This window comes from Prionailurus viverrinus, chromosome D1 (genome assembly GCF_022837055.1).
Source record: "Prionailurus viverrinus isolate Anna chromosome D1, UM_Priviv_1.0, whole genome shotgun sequence".
NCBI classification, from domain to species: domain Eukaryota; kingdom Metazoa; phylum Chordata; class Mammalia; order Carnivora; family Felidae; genus Prionailurus; species Prionailurus viverrinus.
In genome coordinates, this window is record NC_062570.1 from 106,544,037 (window position 1) to 106,564,807 (window position 20,771).

At 58.0% G+C, this 20,771-nt stretch overlaps 1 protein-coding gene across 7 annotated transcripts in view; it reads left to right on the forward strand.

Moving 5' to 3' along the window:
- Positions 1-20,771, forward strand: part of PC (pyruvate carboxylase) — a 101,688-nt gene that overhangs the window by 67,598 nt on the left and 13,319 nt on the right. For 5 of the 7 annotated variants that reach the window (XM_047879003.1, XM_047879005.1, XM_047879006.1 and 2 more), the window contains 9 exons: positions 10,689-10,824; positions 10,974-11,158; positions 11,372-11,537; positions 11,650-11,795; positions 11,955-12,072; positions 12,347-12,498; positions 14,009-14,127; positions 16,749-16,911; positions 19,180-19,362. In XM_047879003.1, the coding sequence (XP_047734959.1) occupies positions 10,689-10,824; positions 10,974-11,158; positions 11,372-11,537; positions 11,650-11,795; positions 11,955-12,072; positions 12,347-12,498; positions 14,009-14,127; positions 16,749-16,911; positions 19,180-19,362 (1,368 nt within the window). Of the gene's footprint in view, positions 1-5,532; positions 5,538-10,155; positions 10,241-10,688; positions 10,825-10,973; positions 11,159-11,371; positions 11,538-11,649; positions 11,796-11,954; positions 12,073-12,346; positions 12,499-14,008; positions 14,128-16,748; positions 16,912-19,179; positions 19,363-20,771 lie in introns of those variants that run through there. The other 2 variants (XM_047879010.1, XM_047879008.1) reach the window with 2 other exon arrangements.

Here is a 20,771-nt window from a genome sequence, read left to right on the forward strand (position 1 = left end):
GCAGTGAACTTGCCTTGGCCAGGCGTGCCTTAAAAGGTCTTTATTTTGCCCTCACACTCGATTGGTAGTTTAACTGGGTGGAGCGTTCTAGGTTGGAGGACATCTTCCCTCAAAAGTAGCCCCAGGCGCAGTGTCACTGTTGAAGACCTTCTCCTCCTTTTCCAAAGTGTAGTAGCCTGAGGGATGGCCCCCAAAGATCTCCAGGTCCTCATCCCTAGAACCTGTAGGTGGCACCTTATAAGGAAAAGGGGTCTTTGCAGAGGCGATGAAGTGAAGGACCTTGACATGAGGTGATCCCGGATTATCCAGGGACCCTGAATGCCATCACACGTGTCCTCAGGAGAGAGAGGCATGAGGCTACACTTGGCAGGGAAGACCAAGTGACCACAGAGGCCGAGACTGGAGGGATATGGCCACAACAGAGGCAGCTGGCAGGGGCTGCAAGCTGGGGGCTGTGGGGTAGGACACCCCCCCCCCCGCCACGGCCAGGCCTCTGGGGGAGCACGGTCCTGCCAGCACCTCGATTTGGGCCCATGAAACTGATGCTGAACTTTTCTGGCCTCCCAAACGAAAAGGGAATACATCTTTGTTGCTTTAAGCCACCAAGGCTGCAGTGATTTGTGACGGTCTGGCCAGCAAACTCATGCGGGAAGCTGGTGGAGCCTTTCCGGTCCCTTTGCCAGCTGTGACTTGTGTCGCGCTGGCACCTCAGAGTGCCCTTGCCACCGCCACCGAAATGCACGTCCCTGGCCCCGGGACTGCCATGTGCCGGTCTTCCTGTTATGCTTTCTGGGCGATGTCCTCGACTGTCTTCTCCTTCTTCTATTTATTATGGTTAAAAATGTCTGCAACTCTATTTTTAATTTCCTAGAGCTCTTCCTCGTTGCCTTTAAAATAGCTGCCGCCTCTCAATGCGATAGCTTCTCTTACTTCTCAGAGATTAATTATAGTTTTTTTTCCTAACTATCTGCTCTCCATATTACCAGAGTTCCCTGTTTTTTATTCCCCATTTGTCTTGGTGAATTTGGGGCGATCCCCTCAAATAGCTGGGGATCTTGGCTGTCCATTCATGCTGAAGACTGAGTTGGATGTGGGTTGGAAAACCTGAGCACGGCGGGGCTCGAGGGCCACCGGCCTTGGAGGGGAGACTGAGGCAGCCGCTTCCCGGGTGCCCACTAAGTGCTGGTGGCTGCAGCCCCGCCCTGGGCTGCTGGTTTCCTAGAGAGGGGTCCTCGCTGCCTGCTGCCTCATCAGCCTGGAAGCCACTTTGTGGAAGGGGAGGGGTTTGCAGCATCCCTGTGCTGCCTGGCCTCCCTTCCCCAGTTCCCTGGGCTCTGTCTGCCTCCCTGCCCCCAGGTGAAGCCTCTGCAGGGCCTGGTGGCCAGAGCATCTGGCTTGCCTGGGTCTCACTTCCTGGGGTTCCACACCCGTGTCCTAGGGGCACAGGGAACCATCATGGGGTGGGGGGGAGTTTGGGAAAACTCAGGACTTGACCACAGGGGACTCGGGACCGCATGGCCCTCACAGGGGCCACGAGTGTTGCTCTTCCTCACCGGTCTTTACCTACAGCCGCTTCTGTTCTTTAACTTGGCATCACCACCGTTCATCCCGCTTTTAAAACAGGAGCCAAGAGTCCTCCTTACCTGCGGCTGCCGCCCCTCATCTGAAAGGTGCTGGCCGTCCGATGGCGCCACGTTTCTTAGTTCGGTTCTCACGATCTCTTGCCTACATTAGAACATCTTCCTCATTGTTTGCTACCTTCTAGCCTTGCCTCCTCAGATCCAGCTTCCTCACAACGACCCGAGTGGTCCCTGTACATTGCAAGTCTCTTTCCCTTGCCTGGTTTCTTTGGTGGCACCTCCTGACCTTGGAGATATAGTCCACGCCCCTTGCCGTGCACACGAGCCCCTGACCTGGCGTCAGAGTCCACGTGTCTGCCCTTGGTCTCCCCTGAGCACCTTCACCCTGGCCTCTGGCCTCAGTGGACATCCACTAGGCTGGCTGCTCCTTTGCCTTGGCTCCAGCTGCCCCACACCTGAACCACCTCCCCCTCCTCCTCATCCTTGAAGACTTGGCCCGGTGTCCCTCCGGAGGTCTTCCTGCTCACTGGTCGTGCTGGCACTGCTCACTGCTCGTGTTTGCTGCCTCCCACTCGGCCCTCCCTGGTGGGGGCGCTGATCACGATCCCAAACAGCTCCAAGCTCTCAGGGCCCTGCTGCGGCCTCTGTTAGGATGAGCAGGTGAGAGAAGGGGACATCTTTAACAACCGGTGCTCCCCGGTCCTTGGTTTTAGGGTCTCTATAGGTTCTGGCCATTAGTGGGGAACCTGGGTCTGTTAGTTTCCGAGGGCTGTCATAGCAAAGTCCCCAAACATATAACAAAGATTTATTATTTCACGGTTTTGGAGGCCAGAAGTCCAAAATCAATGTCGGCAGGGCCTTGTTTTCTCTGAAAGCTGTAGGGGAGGATCTTTCCTTTATCTTCTAGCTTCTGGTACTTCCCAGCAATCCTTACAGATGCATCTTTCTGGACACATGGCCGTCTTCTCCCCATGTGTCTTCACATGATCTTCCTCCTGTGTCTTTCTCTGTGTCCAAATTTCCCCTTTTTATGAGGACACCAAGCATATTGCCTTTAGGGCCCACCCTGGGGACCTCATTTTGACTAATTACCTCTGTAAAGACCCTGTTTCCAACTAAGGTCACATTCTGAGGTGCTGCGGGTTGGGACTTGCATAGATCTCCTTGGAGGACTCAGTTCAGCCCATACAGTGGCATCTACTTCCTGCCATCTTGGGATTAGGGTGAACTGGGTAAGCCCGTGGGGAGGAGGTCCTGCGTGACTCTCCAGCCGGAGTGCTGTGCTGTGAAGGGGTCAGGGAGCTTCCTGGACTGCCTGCATGCCTGCTCTGTTCTGGTGTCCCATCTCCCTGAAAAGCCACTATCCAGCCACTGTCCAGAATGGAGGCTTTAGTGCCGGTCGCCTTGCGCAGCCCTCCTGGTTCCCACCTTTTTCTGACCTTGCCCTTTTAACTAAACATCCTTGTCAACACTTTGGGCTCTAATCTGTGTGTAAGGGGCACTTGTATGTCCCGCTGACTTGTGTGTGCTGATCCTAGTGGGGACCAGGCCGCATTAATCTTTGTCTCAGCATTCCAAAATGTTGCTGGAAACTCTTGTGACCTATTCATTCGTTCGTTTGTTCATTCATTCCCGAGACATTTAATCTCGGTGTCCGGCACAGTATGGAGTGCTAGGGAAACAGTGAAGGACAAAATAGACTGAGGATCCTGTCCCCAAGGTCCTTAGAATGTCTTGTGGGGTGGGTGAACGAATCATTACAACATTAACTGCTCCTTTCCGAGGACAGATGTGACCTCACCCACATCCTCCACAGACAGGACAGTAGGGTGTGGCAAGAACAATGACAGATCTTTCCCAGGGTGGGTATTGAGCTCGCCAAGGAGGTTGGGTGTCCAGGAATGCCTTTCTGAGTGAGTCTAAAGGATGTGGAGAAATCAGGGCAAGTGGCCTTCTGACGTTCTGGTACCTGGGCAAGCAGGTCGGCCGTAGCTCTCCTTTTGCACCAGGGGGCAGTGTTCAACCTGCAAGTGTCCCTGCCCTTGACCGAGGCTGGGACAGGGCAGCCACTGTGTCGCCAGTTTGCCCCCTCCTCATCCCTGTCCTTCCCCGCTGCTGCCCTGCAGGCCCAGACCCCTTGCTCACCTCCTTTCTCTGAGCCTGCTCCGTCCCCCTGCCCACAAATCCCAGCAGCCCACACAGTGCCATTTGTCCCAGTGTGGCTGTTTCACCTTCTCCCCTCTGCCTGCTGCCTTAAATCAGGGGCTGTGGGGGTTTTGTGGAGCCTTGTCGGCTGGTTCTGAACCACAGTGGCCTCTCAGGGTAGGAGCCGGCTGTGCGGCCCCAGGCCACGTGCTGTTTTTACTCCTGTCTCTGTCTTTGGTATTCTCGCTTTCCTTTCTTCTTCATCTGTCACCTTCACTGTCTTCCTGTCCTCCCTTCCGCTCCCCCTACCCAGATGTCTCAGCCTTAGTCAAGCCTCTCTCGGGCGCTTCAATACCAGCTGCTGCTGCCTGCAAAGTCCAACGGAGTCCTTTCCTTTCATCTGTCTCTGTTGGCCGCCAGCCCTGGGGCCCCGTTGGACACGTTGAGGACAGTGCAGAGCTGCTTGGAGAGAAAACTCCCCAAGAGCAGCCCCACCCATCAGAGGCTCGCTTCTGCTACGGCTGGAGTCCACTGCCAAGAACTCCTTCCTTCTGGTTTTGACCTGCTTTTGCTGGCACTGCTGAGGCCAGCTGGGGGCCCGGGAAGGAGCACGATGATGGTACTGGTGCTGGGAGGGTCGGGAGAGTAGATGGATAGGGATCTTGTTAGTTACTTTGGAGATTCCTGAGGCCTGTTTCTGGGCCGCTGTCCTTTCTCCTCACTCCCTCTGGCTGCCCTCCTACACACCTCTGACCTGGATGTGCTAAGGGGCTTGGGAACTGGGGGTGGGCAGTCCAGACCGTGGGCTTGCTTCTAAGACTGCCATCAGCCAGGTACTCCCAAAGCAGGGCCATGGCTTTCCCTTCCGAATGTGCCTCCGTTTCCAACTGCCCACAGCTGTCCTCTGAGGCTGCAGGAGGTGCTGTGTAAAGAACAGGGATATTTAGGGTGGACGCAGTACAGATCCTTGAAGGAACGTTCCGGGGCCTGACACTTGGGCCGCAGCAGGCTCCTCTGGCTGGGAGCGCACACACCCTGAGCACAGTGGTCATATTGTCTGGACCACAGTTTGGACGATGATAGCTCGACACCAGAATTTTGTGCTGCTCAGGGTTGCAAGAGGCAGCTTGGGAGATGTAGTTTTGGTCGGAAGTCGTGGGACTTCAGATGTCTAGGGACATTTTGATGATTTATTGGAGTAAGTGAAGCTGTCCTAGCTTATCGGGGACACATGATTGCTGGCGCTGTTAGCCTGCCCTCGGGGGCGGGGGGGGGGGGAGTGCAAAGCCACTGGCTTCCCTGCAGGAAGTTCAGGCCAGTGACACAGTTTTTATCAGGAGTCGGTTTTTTGGTTTTTGGTTTCCAAGCACCTGTCACACTGTGCCTCTGATAAAGGCCACAGCTTACTTCGCTAGTTGGTCATGACACCATGTGCCCTGAGAGATCAGAGCTCCTGCTCTGGAGGGCAGCCTGCTGGGTGACCTGGGCTGTTACTTAATCCCACCTGCCTGCTTCCTTATCTGTACAAGGGAGCGATAAGGAGCCTATTACGTGAGTTAGCACTTGCAGAGCATCTGGTAAAGGCTAGAAGCTCCGCCGGGTTTGCTGGTCACCGTGTGTCCCCACCTGCCTGCACCGGCCTGGCACGTAGGTGGAGCGTGGTGAGTGCTGGGTGTCGTAGAAGCCAAGTGGGCAGGTCATCGAGATTGGGCAGAAGGTGTCCAGACCTTCCCCCTGCCTCCTTCCACAGGTTCTTTAGGCACCTTCCTGACTTGGTTGTTATCACTAGCTTCTGGAAGGGGAACACTGAGCGTATTGATGAGTGTTGGAGGAGAAATTGAAGCTCGGGGAGAAGTAGAAACCGTGGAGTCCTGCTGAGAGGCAGCGGGGAGAAAGCAGGTGTCCAGACACTCCTTGCTTCGCAGCGCCTCACGCTTGCCTGCAAGGCGTTGTTTACACGTCCCAAGTGAGAGTCAAAGCCGTCTTATTCCCCATCTCTAATGCACAACCCGAGGCCAAGGAAAGAGATCTGTCAGCTGGCATTTGCAAAAAATAGCAAACAGCCCTCTCTGGGACTGTCAGCTCTCTGGAGAGGAAACCAGGATGAGATCTTCGGGTGATGGTTGCTTTTCTCCTACTCACCGTTTCTGTCCCCATCGCTGAGGTCAGAGAAGACTTTGCCCTGAGCATCACCAGCCCGGAGCAAGGCCCGCTGTGCTCTGGCAGCATCTGAGCGGCCTGTCCTCCTGAGGAGGCCCGCCCAGCGAGGCTGTCCTGTCCGGGCGAGCGCCTCCCTTGCTGAAGGGTTCCAGTTGTGTCAGGGAGGGTCTGCTGATGCGACACCACGAGGGCTTTCCAAGATGCTGAGTTTGGTTAACGAGGCCTTTGGAATCGGAGATTCTCAAACTGTCTATGACCTTGAGGATTTCTTGGTTACCATCCACCAACCAAAAACCCGTGGTGGGAGCCTGGCTCCAGCCCCACCCCACTCACCCGTGAGCAGCACTTCTGCACCTTTGCCTGTTCTCTGCCAGGTGTGAGGATGACAAGGAGGCCACCTGGAACAGTGCCTGAGGGAAGGCCTGCACTCTGGAGGCTGTTTGGGGGAGAGTGCCACTGTGAGAAGCTGGCACTCAGGTCACACTCTGTGACGCCAGGGTTTATCTCTGGGCGAGGGGCCCCGTGTCATGCCAGAGGCAGCCCCTGTGGGAGGGCTGCGGGAAGGGAGTTTGGTGCTCCGTGGCCTTCCCGCTGCCCTCCGCTCCCGCCCCAGGGGCTCTGCTTCTACTGGTGGGTCTTGCGGGTGCCTCCAGCAGCACAGCTTCCGGCCTCCACTTCCCCCAGCCCCAAGCACTGCACAGGGGCCTCTCCTCCCTCCAGGGGTGGGAGACGGGGCGAGATTCAGGGAGGAGTGGGAGTCTGCCCACTCAGCCCCTCCCTTTGGCCCGTCCCAGAACCCTCAAACTCAACATACCCAGAGAGGACTCCTCACACACATGACCCACGAGTGTCCCGCTTCGCAGAAGAGAGGGCTCTGCGAGGAAGCCGACCTCTGCCCTGCAGTTTCCCCCAGCTATAGTTGATTCTGGAAAGGCCTCAGGAAGCACCGGGCAGCTGACCCTGCACTCCCCTACCCCCAGGGGTCAAGTCTGGGAGGAGAGTGGAATTTGACTAGGGGAAAGGCTGGGTGCTGAGTTAGCCGAGTTCTGAGAAGGGTGGAGATGTTCTGGGAATGAGGTAACTTTTTTTTTTTTTTTTAAGTTTATTTATTTTGAGAGAGAGAGAGCGTGCGCACAAATGAGGGAGGGGCAGAGAGAGAGGATCTCAAACAGGCCCCTGGCTGCCAGCACAGAGCCCGATGTGGGGCTTGAACTCACGAAACCGTGAGATCACGACCTGAGCTGAAACCAAGAGTCGGATGTTTAACCAACTAAGCCACCCAGGCGCCCCATGGGGTGACATTTTTTTATTCATCCCCGTGTCCTCCTGTCCCAAGCCTAGCATTGGGGGTGGTGGGGGGTGTCGGGGTCACATGTGACTCAGCTGTGAATGGAGCTGCACAGCTGTGTCTAGGCTCTGAGGGGAGCACGACTGGTGCCTTCTGTCCGGACTGGCCTCTCCGGACCCTGCCCCGCCTGCTCACCCATGTTTCTGTGCCTTTAACCTCCAGTGGCAGCAGGTCCTAATCACTCACGGCTGTCTGCTGTCCCCCTGCTGGCTCGTGTCCTGCCTCAGATCATCTGCCTTGCAATCTTTCCTGGCCCCAGGGGGTCAAGGGAGCGAGCTTGAGGCTGTGAATCACCTACTGCCTGCATGACCCAACCTCCCTGCCTCCCTTTGCCTTGGGCCCCACAGCCACCGTAGGCGTCCCTTACCCTGCTTTCAGTCTTGGCCACCACCTAGGCTTCCAGCACCCTGGTGCCTGAGCACTGTGTATGCCAGGGCCAGTGACCTCAGGCGGAGCAGCCGCTGGCCCGTGGCCTCCCTGGGCAGAAGCAGCTGTGGGCCCCTGGCTGGTGCAGAGTGAGTGCTGTGGGGAGGGCCCACTGCAACCCCCTGAGTGCGGGTCTAACTGCGCATGGGCCAGGTGCCCTGGGGCGGTGGGCCTGGTGCTGTGGAGGGGGCTCAGGGGCGTGGGTTGTGTGGGGCTGCATGGAGACGGTTCCTTCTTGTCCCCGTGCTCTTGTGGGAAGAAAGGATGGTGGGAAGATGGTGATCGCGGCCCAGCATTTACCGCCGGGCTCGGCGATCCCCAGGACGACCTGTCGAGGTTGGGAGTGGGGGTGCCCGGTTTCACAGATGATGAAACGAGGCCTTGATTGTCCAGATCTCACGGCTTGTGGGGACCCTACTGGGGGGGCAGTCCCAGGCCTGTGGACTCCAGGCTTGAGCACTGGGCCGCCAGCAGCTAGACGGGGCTGCTCTCTACTCCTCTTTCTCCACTGCTCTGGCTTTGGCAAGAAGGCCCTGACCTTTCCTCTCTGTGAGCTTCTGCCTGGCTCTCTCCTGCACCCCACGGCCTGATCTGCTTGGACATGGCTTCAGGAGCATCTGGAGGCTCCCGCCTAGATCCCGGCTCTGCATCTGTAAAGTAGAGCTGCCAGGGAAGGCCTGGCTGCAGCATCTGTGAGGATCCAACACTAGAATGTGTGTGGAATGGCCACCGAGGCCTGGGGGTTTTTCGGGCTCCCTGTGTCGTCACTGTGAGCTGGGAGGCACTGGCACCCACTGTCCACCTAGCCTCCAGGGATCCCTTTCTGTCTCTGGAAAAGGGAGAGGGCAGTGTGAGGGGGCATTTAACACGAGGCAGTGGGTAAGTTCCTACATGGTAGGAGCAAACCCACCCAGGTGGGAGAAAAGATTGGGCCTCCCTGGAAACTTCTGGAGGTTTGTGACTGTTGGGGCCCGTGTCACCTGCTGTGAGGCTGCTCACCTGTAGACAGGTGAGGAAGACCCATAGCCGGTTCTCCCGGGCAATAGGTGCGGAAGGTGAGGTGGCCCCACCGTGCTGTGGGGAGAGGGCCCAGCCTCGTTCACTGGCAGCTCGTCTCACAGGACATCGCGGAGTTCTCTGTCTCCCTCGGGGAGACGGTTCGGGTGCTCTACTTAGCTTTTTTTCTACAAAGATCTTCTCTCTCTCCTGTATGTCTTCATTGCGCCTCTAATTGTAAATAATACATCTCTGGTGGAGAAAGTATAGACTGGAGAAGCACAAGGAAGGAAAAAACCCAACACTGAGCCAATTCTAGAACATAGGAGTGAGTGATGTGCTGACAGAGCTCCTTCCAGTTGATTTCCTTGCCTAAAAAAAAAAAAAGCTTCATGAAATCATATTTTTACCTTTTAAATTTCTGTAGCATCACATTCTAGCATAAGCATTTCCTGTGTCACCAGAGCTGTGCACTCATTTTTTTTTTAATGTTTATTTTTGAGAGAGAGAGAGAGAGAGAGAGAGCGAGCGCGCATGTAAGTAGAGGAAGGGTGGAGAGAGAGGGAGACACAGAATCCGAAGCAGGCTCCAGACTCTGAGCTGTCAGGCCAGAGCCCGATGTGGGGCCCGAACTCACGAACCATGAGATCATGACCTGAGCCGAAGTCAGACGCTTAGCCCACTGAGCCACTCAGGTGCCCTGAAACACTCATTTTTAATGGCTACATAATGTCTGTTTGTATAGATGTCTTCCTGTTGGATCCGTAAGTGGTTTCTAATTATTTGCTACTGTAAATAATACTGTTTTGAGCATCTTTCTGCACCCATCTTGGTTCCCATTTTAGAATATTTCCTTGGGTTGGATTCCTAGAATGGTAACGACTGGGCCAAGGGGTGTAAGTATTTCAAAGGCTCCTGATAGGGTTTCCAGGGAGCTTTCCAGAGAGCTGCCCTGATCTCCAGACCTCACCTGCGGGTCTGTCTCCCATAGGCCTTACCAGTGCTGAACCTGATGATTGCACAACACTGTTGCTAATCTAATAGGCAAAGTGCCACCTCACTATTCTCTTCTGTCTGTGTTTTCTCCTGAGGTGAAACTGCTAAGGGTTCATTAACCGCTTCTGTTTACTGCTCTGTTGCCACGCTTGTCCTAAAGGAGCGTTTTGCCTCTTCTTGGCTTGACCCCGTGTGGTGGTTTGGGCTCTTTCTACGGGGCCTTGTCCCAGCTGCAGATCCGCCTGTGGCCGTGAGCAGAGCAGGCATTCGGTGCCCAGGATGAGGCGAGATTTGTACCTCAGGCCTGCTCTCTGGCGTGTATGCCGTCGATGGCCAAGGCGGTGGGTTCGTGAAGCTCTGCCAGGAAAGAGCTTCCCTCCCCGGGGGTGGGGGTGGGGGGTGGTTATCTGAGGCAGATCTCAGAGGATCGGGCTGCTGGTGGATCTGTGAGGGGGAGATAGCACGGTAATAGCTGAAGATCGCTGCACTTTAAGTGGCCTCTAGAAGAGGAGGTTTCTGCCACCATTTGAAGAAGTCTGCACTTCTGAAGTCTGAGTGGAGGCTTGGATGGTTTCCTGAGACAGCACTGGTGCAGGGGGGCTCCTCGGGAGATCTGTCGTCACCCTCATTGCCTGGCCAGGCGGAACCCTGATGGAGGGACACGGGGGCCAGCGTGGTGTGGGAGGTTCTCAAACCCGGGCTGCCGGGCCCCGCAGAGGGCACCGAAGGGGACTCAGACAATATGCACAGCGAGGGAACACAGGGCCTCTGGTTCACTGCCAGGATTGCTTTGAGAGCTTGAAGTGTTATGAAAGTTGTCAGGGCACTAGGGTGGGCTGGGTTCTGTTTGGGCTTGACTTTGCGCCCTGCCCTACAGCCAGTCAGCCCCCCAGGGAGTGTTGGGCTTGACCGGGAACTGAGGAGGGAGAGGGTGCTGGCTTTTGTGTGGGGCTGCCGCGGGGCTGGGGTGGGACGCTTACTCTTCCTAGGGAGACCCTCTGTGCCGAGGCTGCTCCAACCCGGCTCTTGACTTCCAGATGCTGAAGTTCCGAACCATCCGTGGGGGCCTGAGGCTCCTGGGGATCCGCCGAGCCTCCACTGCCCCTGCTGCCTCCCCACACGTCCGGCGCCTGGAGTACAAGCCCATCAAGAAGGTCATGGTGGCCAACAGAGGTGAGTGCCCTTGGGCCCAGTGAGAGGAGCCCAGCACAGCCTTAGCGTCCCTCTTCTGCCCTTGCCCTGTACACCAGCTCCCCGCCCGCCTCTGCTTCTGTAAGGACCCAGGAATCTAACGTCTTGGCCTGTTGCCCCTTTCCTCCAAGGTGAGATTGCCATCCGTGTGTTCCGGGCCTGCACGGAGCTGGGCATCCGCACCGTGGCTGTCTACTCGGAGCAGGACACAGGCCAGATGCACCGGCAGAAAGCAGATGAAGCCTACCTCATCGGCCGCGGCCTCGCCCCGGTGCAGGCCTATCTGCACATCCCAGACATCATCAAGGTGGCCAAGGTGAGCCGGGCTGGGCCTGGACCCCGTGCCTTCCCTGCTGGGCCCGGGCCCCAAGCCAGCCCACAGTAAGTGCTGTGGATAGGTGACTGGGTGAATGAATGAGTGAATGGAACGAGTGAGATGGGGGCAGGTATGGGAGCCACAGGGTTTGGTCTGGGCTTGTGTGAAGGAATCTGAGAGATGCCTCATTCCTCTGATCCCTCCTGCCCCCAGGAAAACAATGTGGACGCGGTGCACCCTGGCTACGGGTTCCTGTCAGAGCGCGCGGACTTCGCCCAGGCCTGCCAGGATGCCGGGGTTCGGTTCATTGGGCCGAGCCCTGAGGTCGTCCGCAAGATGGGAGATAAGGTGGAGGCCCGGGCCATCGCCATCAGTGCAGGTGCATATGGCGGACGAGCCACTGGGGGCCGTACGGCTCCTCAAGAGGGGCTGTCCGAGGAGGGGGCTGGCGGGTTTGGGCAGGGAGGACCCACATGCCTGTCTTCCAACAGGTGTCCCCGTGGTCCCTGGCACAGACGCCCCCATCACCTCCCTGCACGAGGCCCATGAGTTCTCCAACACCTACGGCTTCCCCATTATCTTCAAGGCCGCCTACGGGGGCGGGGGACGTGGCATGAGGGTCGTGCACAGCTATGAGGTGAGCAGAAGCCCAGGGCTGGGAGCAGAGCAGGGAGCCCCCCCAGGCCGTGAGGCCACCCAAAGAGCAGACCCTGGGGTTCTGAGAAGGGGGTGGTCCTGCAGAAGGTGAGACAGAGCTTCAGGGCCCCATGTCTGCTCGCCTTGCCTGCCCTCTTAGGAGCTGGAGGAAAACTACAACCGGGCCTACTCGGAGGCTCTGGCTGCCTTTGGGAATGGCGCACTGTTTGTGGAGAAGTTCATTGAGAAGCCACGCCACATCGAGGTGCAGATCCTGGGTGAGTGGGGGCATTTGTGGGGCCACAGCACAAGGCAGGAGTGGAGCAGGCCTGATCTTTCTGGGCTCACGACGGCTGGCCTCCAGGAGCTGTCCCTCCGGCAGACCCTTCCCCAGGAAGGGCTCAGGCCTTGGCCGTGGCGGTTTCCCTCCTGGCTGCCCCCTACCGCTGGGAGCAAGCATTGATTGGCCGCGGTAGTTGTGTGGGGGCTGGGGGTGTTCACGAAGTGTTTTGGTCCCTGGAGAGGCTGAGGCCGGTTTACCTTTCACCGCAGGAGACCAGTACGGGAACATTTTGCACCTGTACGAGCGAGACTGTTCCATCCAGCGGCGGCACCAGAAAGTGGTTGAGATTGCTCCTGCTGCCCACCTGGACCCCCAGCTTCGGACCCGACTCACCAGTGACTCTGTCAAACTTGCTAAGCAGGTGAAAGGCGGGGGCCTTCAGGAACAGTCTCCCATGTGGAGACAAGGAGCCTGTTCCTATAGGCTCCCTCTGAGCTGCTGCCGGCTTAAGCCTCATGGCCAGTGGTCGCTGTCCAGATGTGGACAGTCTGCCAGGGAGCTAGGAGGTCCAGAGTGACTGGCTCTGGGAGGGAGGGGGGAGGACCATCTTGGAGGAGAAAGGGCTGAGGTAGCATCCTCGGGTCCTCCCTGTGTGAGAGCAGAGGTGTCAGGCCCAGGCCCAGAGGCCAAGCCTAGAGTCCAGAAAGGCTGAGAAGAAGGAGGGAAAGAGGCCACTGGCCACACCCTCTGCACAAATCGAGCTTCTGCGTGGCACCAACTAACCCCTGGAACAAAAGGCATGAGATCCAGTGGTTTCTGTCAGGATTAAGAAGCATTATTAAGGCATTTCTTCCATTCATTCTTGACCGTCCCCTGCATCACATTTGTTGCCACCCATGGAATTCTCAGATCCTCCTTCTGCTAATCTTTGCTCTACTGGGTCATGGAGGCGGCTCCCCCAGCAGTGACCTGCCCCGCTAGGCCTGCCCGGGAGAGCACCCGCCCGGGCCAGGCCTTAGCAGGGGTCCTGCTGTCTGTTGTTCTGCCCCCTCCCGACCCCAGAGTCCAGGCATCCCGCCCCCACTTCCGCCTCCCCTTCCCAGGGCCAAGCGGGGGCATCTTCTCACACCTGCCTTCCCCAGCACCCCGGCGGGCCTTGGTCCTGCTCTCCCTCTCAGAGTAGACCTCTCAGGAGGCAGATGATCCCAGAGCCTTCCCCAGCTGAAAGACAGGGTTGGTGCTCTGCAGAGAGGCTTCAGCCACAGTTAATATGAGGCATTGATTAGGATCTAATTTAGAGTTGTCATTTGGGTTACTTCATATGAGGAGTAATCTTACCTGGAGTTGGGTCTAATTTATCGGCTCAGGCCATGTATCATGGTATAATAGATTTGAAGGAACTGACTGAAGTCTACTATGTGGTTCTGGGAGGACCAGAGAGAGACCGGTTGAATGAGGGTTGAATTTTGCATTAGAATCATCAGTGTTGGTTGTCTCAGGTGGCATCTCTTTGGGTTGTGGCCAGAGGTGGGGACGAGTAGAGCAGAGGGGAAAACCCTTTAAGAACGAGAAGGCCCTGCACAGGCCAGGCTACGCGTGGCGGGGCCTGTCCACCGGGGAGAGGGCACTGATTGATTCTGGATCCGGTGGTGCTTCTGAAGTCTCGCCCAGACAAGCCGGCCGAAGCTGGCAGAGGCTCGGCGGAGCCCTGGGGAGACATCCGGGCAGGGGTCCGGGCCCTGGGTTGACGGTGCTCACCCAGGGTTGGGGGGGGGGTGGGAGGGGCGGCAGGGCTGGTGGGCTCCCCGCCGTCTCTTGGGGCGGGGTCTGCCTCAGTCTGCTCTTTCGGAACCAGCCCAGTGGCCGCGTCTGAGCCGGGGTGGCCGGCAGGCCCCCGTCGGTCGGGCCCTGCTGACGCGGCCACTCCACAGGTGGGCTACGAGAATGCGGGCACCGTGGAGTTCCTGGTGGACAAGCACGGCAAGCACTACTTCATCGAGGTCAACTCCCGCCTGCAGGTGGAGCACACCGTCACCGAGGAGATCACTGAGTGAGTGGGGCAGGGGGGAGTGGGGGCGCAGCCTCTGGGTTTCCTACAAAATCCACAGCAGGCGGCTGCTGGGGAGCTCAGCTCACTGTCCACTGTGGTAGAGAGCAGCTGGCGACTGGGCACTTACTCTTTACAAAAAATATTACTAGCGAGCACTACATGCTGGGGCGCCGGCGGGGGCTCAGCCGGTTAAGCGTTCGACTTCAGCTCAGGTCATGATCTCACAGTTTGGGAGTTCGAGCCCTGCATTGGGCCCTTTGCTGTCGGCTCAGAGCCCGCTTTGGATCCTCTGTCTCCCTCTCTCTCTGCCCCTCCTCCACTCGCTCTCTCAAAAGTAAATAAACATTAAGAAAAAAAAAAGTACTACATGCTTACTTACTGTAAGAATTGAGGAGCAAATAAAAAAAATATGGAGAACTACCCCCTCCCCCACCCCCCCCCCCACCTCCCCAGAACTGGGATGTGAGGAGGCTCAGGCCACGGGGAGGCTGGAGGAAGCTCTGGGTTTCAGGTGAAGAGCTGGGGACTCAGGTCAAGAAAGTGGCCAGCCCAGCACGGCATCACCTGTGCCACGCTACATCTCGTGGTTTTGTTCCACCTGTATGTATTTTACTAGATGAATAGTTAGACACAGCTGAGATGCTTTGGGCAGAGTTTCTATTCTACTTTTATTTTTATTTAAAAAAATTTTTTTAAGTTTATTTATTTTGAGAGACAGAGAATGTGTGATCAGGAGAGGGGCAGAGAGAGGGAGCAAGAGAGTCCCAAGCAGGCTCTGCACTATCAGTGCAGAGTCCCACGTGGGGCTCGATCCCACAAACCGTGAGATCATGACCCGAGCCAAAATGGAGAGTTGGACGGATGCTCAACTGACTGAGTCCCCCAGGCCCCCCTCTTCTACTTTTAATATTGTTGAAAGCACTCTCCAGGTCAGTATTCTTTGTAATACTTTAGATGTGTGTGTATCATAACTTATGTACATAGCCCTCTGTTACTAGATGGCATCTCTGGGTTTTGTGGCTTATAAGGGTAGTCAATGTTCTTTGCACCTAAATCTTTCCCTTCCTCTGTGAAGAGGTCTGGGGATAAACATTTTCGGTGTGGTTACCTGAGCAAAGCCTAATCAGCCTTCCAGATTGCTTGTCTCGGTTTGTATTCCCACAAGCAATGAGTATGGACATTCTAAAAATCTGCCCATTTGACAAACAATTCCGTTGTTTCAAGATACATATTTTGAGCTCTTCAAGTGTTAAGCCCTGGCTTTGGGCCAGTCCATCTCACCCTGGGACTTTCCTGACAGTTTGTTGCTTCCCTGACCTCTGACCCCACCTGACATTGAGGATGCTGTGGGGCACCTGCCTTTGCCCAGCAGGTGCTCAGAGGCCCCCAGACTCCTTGCTCCCTTGAGGTAAATCCTGAGTTGAGGTGGATGCTCCAGCTTCAGATTCTCGCTCCATGAGACTTTGCCCAGTTGTGCCACTAAAACTTCTCATCAGCCTTGAGCCTGCTGCAAGCCTGGTCTGTTAAGGGTGGGGGTCGATGCTTGCTCCGGAGTAGAGGTTTTGTGTCAGACAGCCACAGAGCAGGGCACAGGTTCCTTCCAGGTCACTGGCCGCATAGAGCTTGGGCGAGCTGCAGCCTCTCTGACCCTCAGGCTCCTCCTCTGATGGAAATGACAGCCTCTCAGAGCGTCATTGTGGAGATCAAGCTTGAAAAGAGCACCCAGCCTTAAGTCCCTGGCGTGTGGACGTGGTGATGCATGGTAATCACCGTCACTACTATGAAGTGCTTTAGTAGGAAATACAAAACACTGAGGAAAATCTGCCAGTGTAGTTTCCAGCCTGTCCTTACCACAAGCTTCAGTGACAATAAATTTAAAACCTTGAGTTTTTTTTGTTTTTTTTTTTTTTTAAACAGCTGTTCCTCTTGGATTTGTTGCTGTCCTTAGGAGCATGGCAGTCAGTGAGGCTGAGCTTATAAAATCATGCACATTTGGAGAGTTTTGTACACTAACGTCTCCTTCAGGGCGGGGTCTGGAGCTAAGCCCAGCTGCGACCCTGGTCCTGGAAGGGCGGTGTCCTCACCCCGGCACCTGCCCACCCGCCCACCTGCCCACGCGGACTCTCCCAACAGCTTCGGCAAGCCTGGCCCTCACAACCCTGTTCCCTCGCAAACTGCCCCCCACCTTCGCCACGGTGTAGCACATGCCGCTCTGGGTGCAGCGTCCGAGGCTTCAAATCCAGCTTGAACCGGGGAGGGTTTGGGGGAAGGCAGGAGGACAGAGAGACCCCAGGGAAAAAGGGCCGAGGGTGGGGAGGGGTTGTTTGGTGGGAGTACAAGAGCAGGCACATGCAAATCTTTCCATTGGCCCCTCTCTAGCTGCCACCTTCTCCTTGCTCAGACTGCACAGGGCCGCCGGTGGGCAGTGGGCGGTGGGCAGTGGGCAGCGGCTGCTGGACTGGTTGGGAGGAACTGACTGCCCCAGCTGGTGGAGGGGTGGGACAGGGAGCGGTGGGGCGAGGCCGGCCTGGCTGTGGGCACCACCCCCCAGCCTCCCCCCCCCCCCCCCGCCCCGTCCATCCCCTGCCTCACGCTCCCCTCCTCCCTGCCCCCCCCTGCAGTGTGGACCTGGTCCATGCCCAGATCCACGTGGCCGAGGGCCGGAGCCTGCCCGACCTGGGCCTGCGGCAGGAGAACATCCGTATCAACGGCTGTGCCATTCAGTGCCGGGTCACCACCGAGGACCCCGCGCGCAGCTTCCAGCCAGACACTGGCCGCATCGAGGTACGCCAGCGCCTGATGGAGCACAGCCTGGTCTCAGTCTGGACGGGAAGACCCTCCTGTGGGCCTGGCCAGGAGGGAAGACCCCCACTTGGGTTGGCTTAGGGCACAGGGGAACCAGGTGCTGTCCAAGAGTCAGGGAGAGCATTCTGGGGGCAGCGGGGACTGTCATGAGTACAGACTAAGGAGCCAGTGAGTGAACAGGAGGCAGACCAGCTGTGTGGAGCCAAAGGTAGGGTCCCCAGAAACAAAGCCCAGGCCCTTGACTTTGGCTTCTTAAAAGAGCCCAGAGACAGAGTGGTGGCCTCTGTCCTGACTTCAGTCTGAGGGAGTGTGATGGGCAGGGCAGGACCCAGGGGTCACCGCAAAGGATCAGGGCCCAGGTGTCCCAGTGGTGGGGACCAGCTGAGCAAGGGGCCCGTTAAGGCTGCGTGAGGGAGTCGGGAGATGGTGCGGGGCAAGGAGGAGGCAGGCTCGCTCGGGGCTGCCAGGGGCTGGGTGGGCGGACGAGGGGGGCCCTGCCGTGCCTCCGCCCGCGGGAATATCTCCTGTACCTCCTCTCTTCTCTCAGCACAGACAGCCCTCCCTCCCGCCCCCCCGCCCCCGCTCCCAACCTCTGGGCCTGCTTGGGGCAGGAGCCCTCTGACCTGCTGGGGCACCTGTTCCCTGGCCCTCTATCTCACACTGCCTAAGGATACTTCTGGAACCTACTTCTGGAACCAGCTCTGCTGGTCTGCTGCCTCCCCATCTGGTCTGAGCCTCCGAGAAAGCAGGACATGTGCGGGAAGCCAGGTTCTGCTCCGGGATCCAGGGAGAAGGCCAGGATGGTTTTGAGATGGGTCCTGGGCCTCTGAGAAAGCAGCGATGTGGGGAGGGAAGGAGCTCTCTGGACTTGGAAAGTTGTGGTGTTGGTAGGCTTGAGGCAGGGAACTGCCACTGGAGTCCCATTTCTGGAGCAATCCAAGCCATAGGTGGGGGCGAGCCCTGAGGCTGGAGTGCCGCCCAGCGGGCGGGCCCCCGACTGCCTGCCCTCAGTGGGGAAGGGGCAGCCCTGTGACACGCCGCTGCCTCCCCCCTCCCCCTCCGAGGCCTGACTCCTCTGAGGCTGGTTCACCACAGAATATTTTTAGCTGACGGTTCCTGCTCACAGCTGAGTGTTCACCCTTAAATATTTTATTAAGTTCCTTTTTATCGAACACAGGCCTGTGTCCCTTAGAAGCGGAAACATGGTGCAATGGGTGTCCCAAGCCCCCTGGGCTGTCCCTCCCACTCCTTCCTCACCCGTGCTCATGGGGTCCCCTGTCCCAGGTGTCCACTCTCCCTGCAGAAACTCCTCCCTGTCCCCATCACGGATGTGCTTGTGTGCACTGGTTACCCCAGACACCCTGAACCTCTGTCCCCCCAGGACCCTGTCTCCGTCTGTTGATTTGAAACCTCCATCCCCCGTCCACGAGTCTGCCTCTGTGACCCGTCCTTCTCTGCCCTGCTTTCCTGTCTGGGCACGCAAGCCCGCACCAGCTTTCCTGCAAACTCACGTACAGTCCTTTCTCCGAGTATTTCCTGTCTGCCTGCCCGGTCCTCTGCCGCCCCTCTCTCTCCCTCCCATTCTCCCCTTTTGGAAGGAAGAGAAACTGACGGGGGCGGGGGGGGGGGCACTGAGGCCTTCCCCATCACTTTACTGTATATGTTAAAACAAAAACCCCTTGGCCTGCCTTCTCTCTGTCCCTGGGCTCTTATCCTACAGCGTCCCGGTCAACAGTCTGTATTTCCTTGTTTGTCCGTTCCCTCGCCCAGCAAGCTGGGAGCCCCCTGTGAGCAGGGACTCTCTTCGAGCTGTTCGCCCCGGTGCCTGGCACGTAGTGGGTGCAAACGCCTGTGGGATGAATCTGCAAGGCACGAGGGTTGGTCAGGCAGGCAGGTGGAAGGTCGATGGGATCTGGCCCCTGCCTGCCCGGGGCCCCTCTCTGCGCCCTGCTAGGCTCTGCGTCAGCCCCTGAGCACTGCACATGCGGCCCCCTACCCTCTCCTGCCCCTTCCCCTGCCAGCCCCTCTCAGGGAGAAGGAGGCCATGGCTGTGGCACCCAGAGAAGTCGGTATGCCCCTGGGTTTGCTGACGGGAGTGAGGCAGAACTTCGCAAGCCAGAGTTGGGGCTAACCCGCGGTGCTCTGGTACCGGTCCCAGTGCCCTGCCACACCCATGCTTGTCCAGCCTGGGCTGGGGGCCACATCTTGACTCCCCCTTCCGACCCAGGTCCTGACTTCTGCCCGCAGGTGTTCCGGAGCGGAGAGGGCATGGGCATCCGCCTCGATAATGCATCTGCCTTCCAAGGAGCTGTCATCTCCCCGCATTATGATTCCCTGCTGGTCAAAGTCATTGCCCATGGCAAAGACCACCCCACGGCTGCCACCAAGATGAGCAGAGCCCTTGCTGAGTTCCGCGTCCGAGGTGTAAAGGTGAGAGGCTGTGGGCGCTGCCTGCCTTCTGGTCGCTCACAGTCCTTGGCTGCACGTGGACTCTGCTGGCTGCTCTACCATTGCTGGGAGTGGGCCTGGGCACCAGGTTTCTCAGATGCTTAGGGGGGCACTGGCCCTTGGCCACAGGCGAGAGTCTTGCTCTGGGGAGCCCCACACTCCTTCCTGCCCCTCTTAGGTGAGATCCCTTGGAGTGTGTGTTCCGTCCACAAATCACAGGCCTCCCTTCTGGAGATTCTGATCCCACAGGTTTAGGTGGGGGCCTCAGAGCCTGCGTTTTGAACGAGCTTTCCAGGTAATTCTCAATCCCAGGATAGCCCTGGGTGAGAGCACAAGCCTGTGTGGATGAGGTCACTTTGCATAAAGTGAGACCCCCGTCTGCCCTCGCTCCCCTCTTCCCCTTGCCTGGCACTTGCGTCGTGTCGGGTGCTTTAGTAGGGACGGCCGGGGAAGGGAGACTGCAGCGGGAGGCACGAGCGGGGGCAGAGGGAGACCAGGGTTCCCCCGCTGCAGGGGCTCATGGCGCAGGTGCCAGGCAAGGACCCGAAATGCTCGTTGGCCTCTTGGTTACCTGTGTCTGTGGCTAGAGATGAAATCACAGCCACGTACCGTCTTGTCCCTGAGGCCAGCGCTGCTGACATGTCGTGGGCACCCCCCGGGCAGATGCTGCCAGTAGACACTGCGGGAAGAACGGCTCTGCCCTCAGTGGATCGTGCCGCCCGGTGCGGCTCCTGGGACTCCGGAGGGAGGCGCCCGTGCAGAGGACGCCCTCCCTGGCTTGCCGTGCACGGTGGCGGTGGCGGGCGGGGGGGACATGCTGGGGCCCTGGCTGGCGGCTCCCCCCCCCCCCCCGTGTCGCCTTCTCCTCTTGGCTGCCGCCGGGACTGCCTGGGCTCCGGGCTCCGCTGGCGGTGTCAGGCCACGTAGGCAGCCCTGTCCTCTCTTGGCGCCCTGTGACAGCCCTCTCAGCTGTGGCAGCGGCCCCGGCGGGTGCGGTAGCCTTTCGAGAAAGCTCCTGGGAGGGGAAGAGGGAGGAAGGGAGACTGTGGGGCCAGTGCTTGGTCAGCTGTTTCCCCTCGGGCCCTCGGCCCACCTCAGAGGGAATGGCCTTGTTGGGGGTCTGTGGGAAGCCTCGGGGCTCCTGGTCTGGGGGTGGTTTCCTGCACACATACAGAGATGCGTTGTGACGTCATGTGTTCAAGCTGCTTCTGAGGGGTCTTGGTTTTCCCAACATGGCGTCCTGGGGCTGCTTTTGGGGCTGGGTGGCCAGCATGACCACACCATGACCCTAGTGTGGGGCCCGGCTACGCCACCCTTCGCCTGCCTGCCCATGTTGCTCTGTGTTGTCCTTATTGGTGACCCTGACTGGCCCTTGGGCCATGGGATTCTCC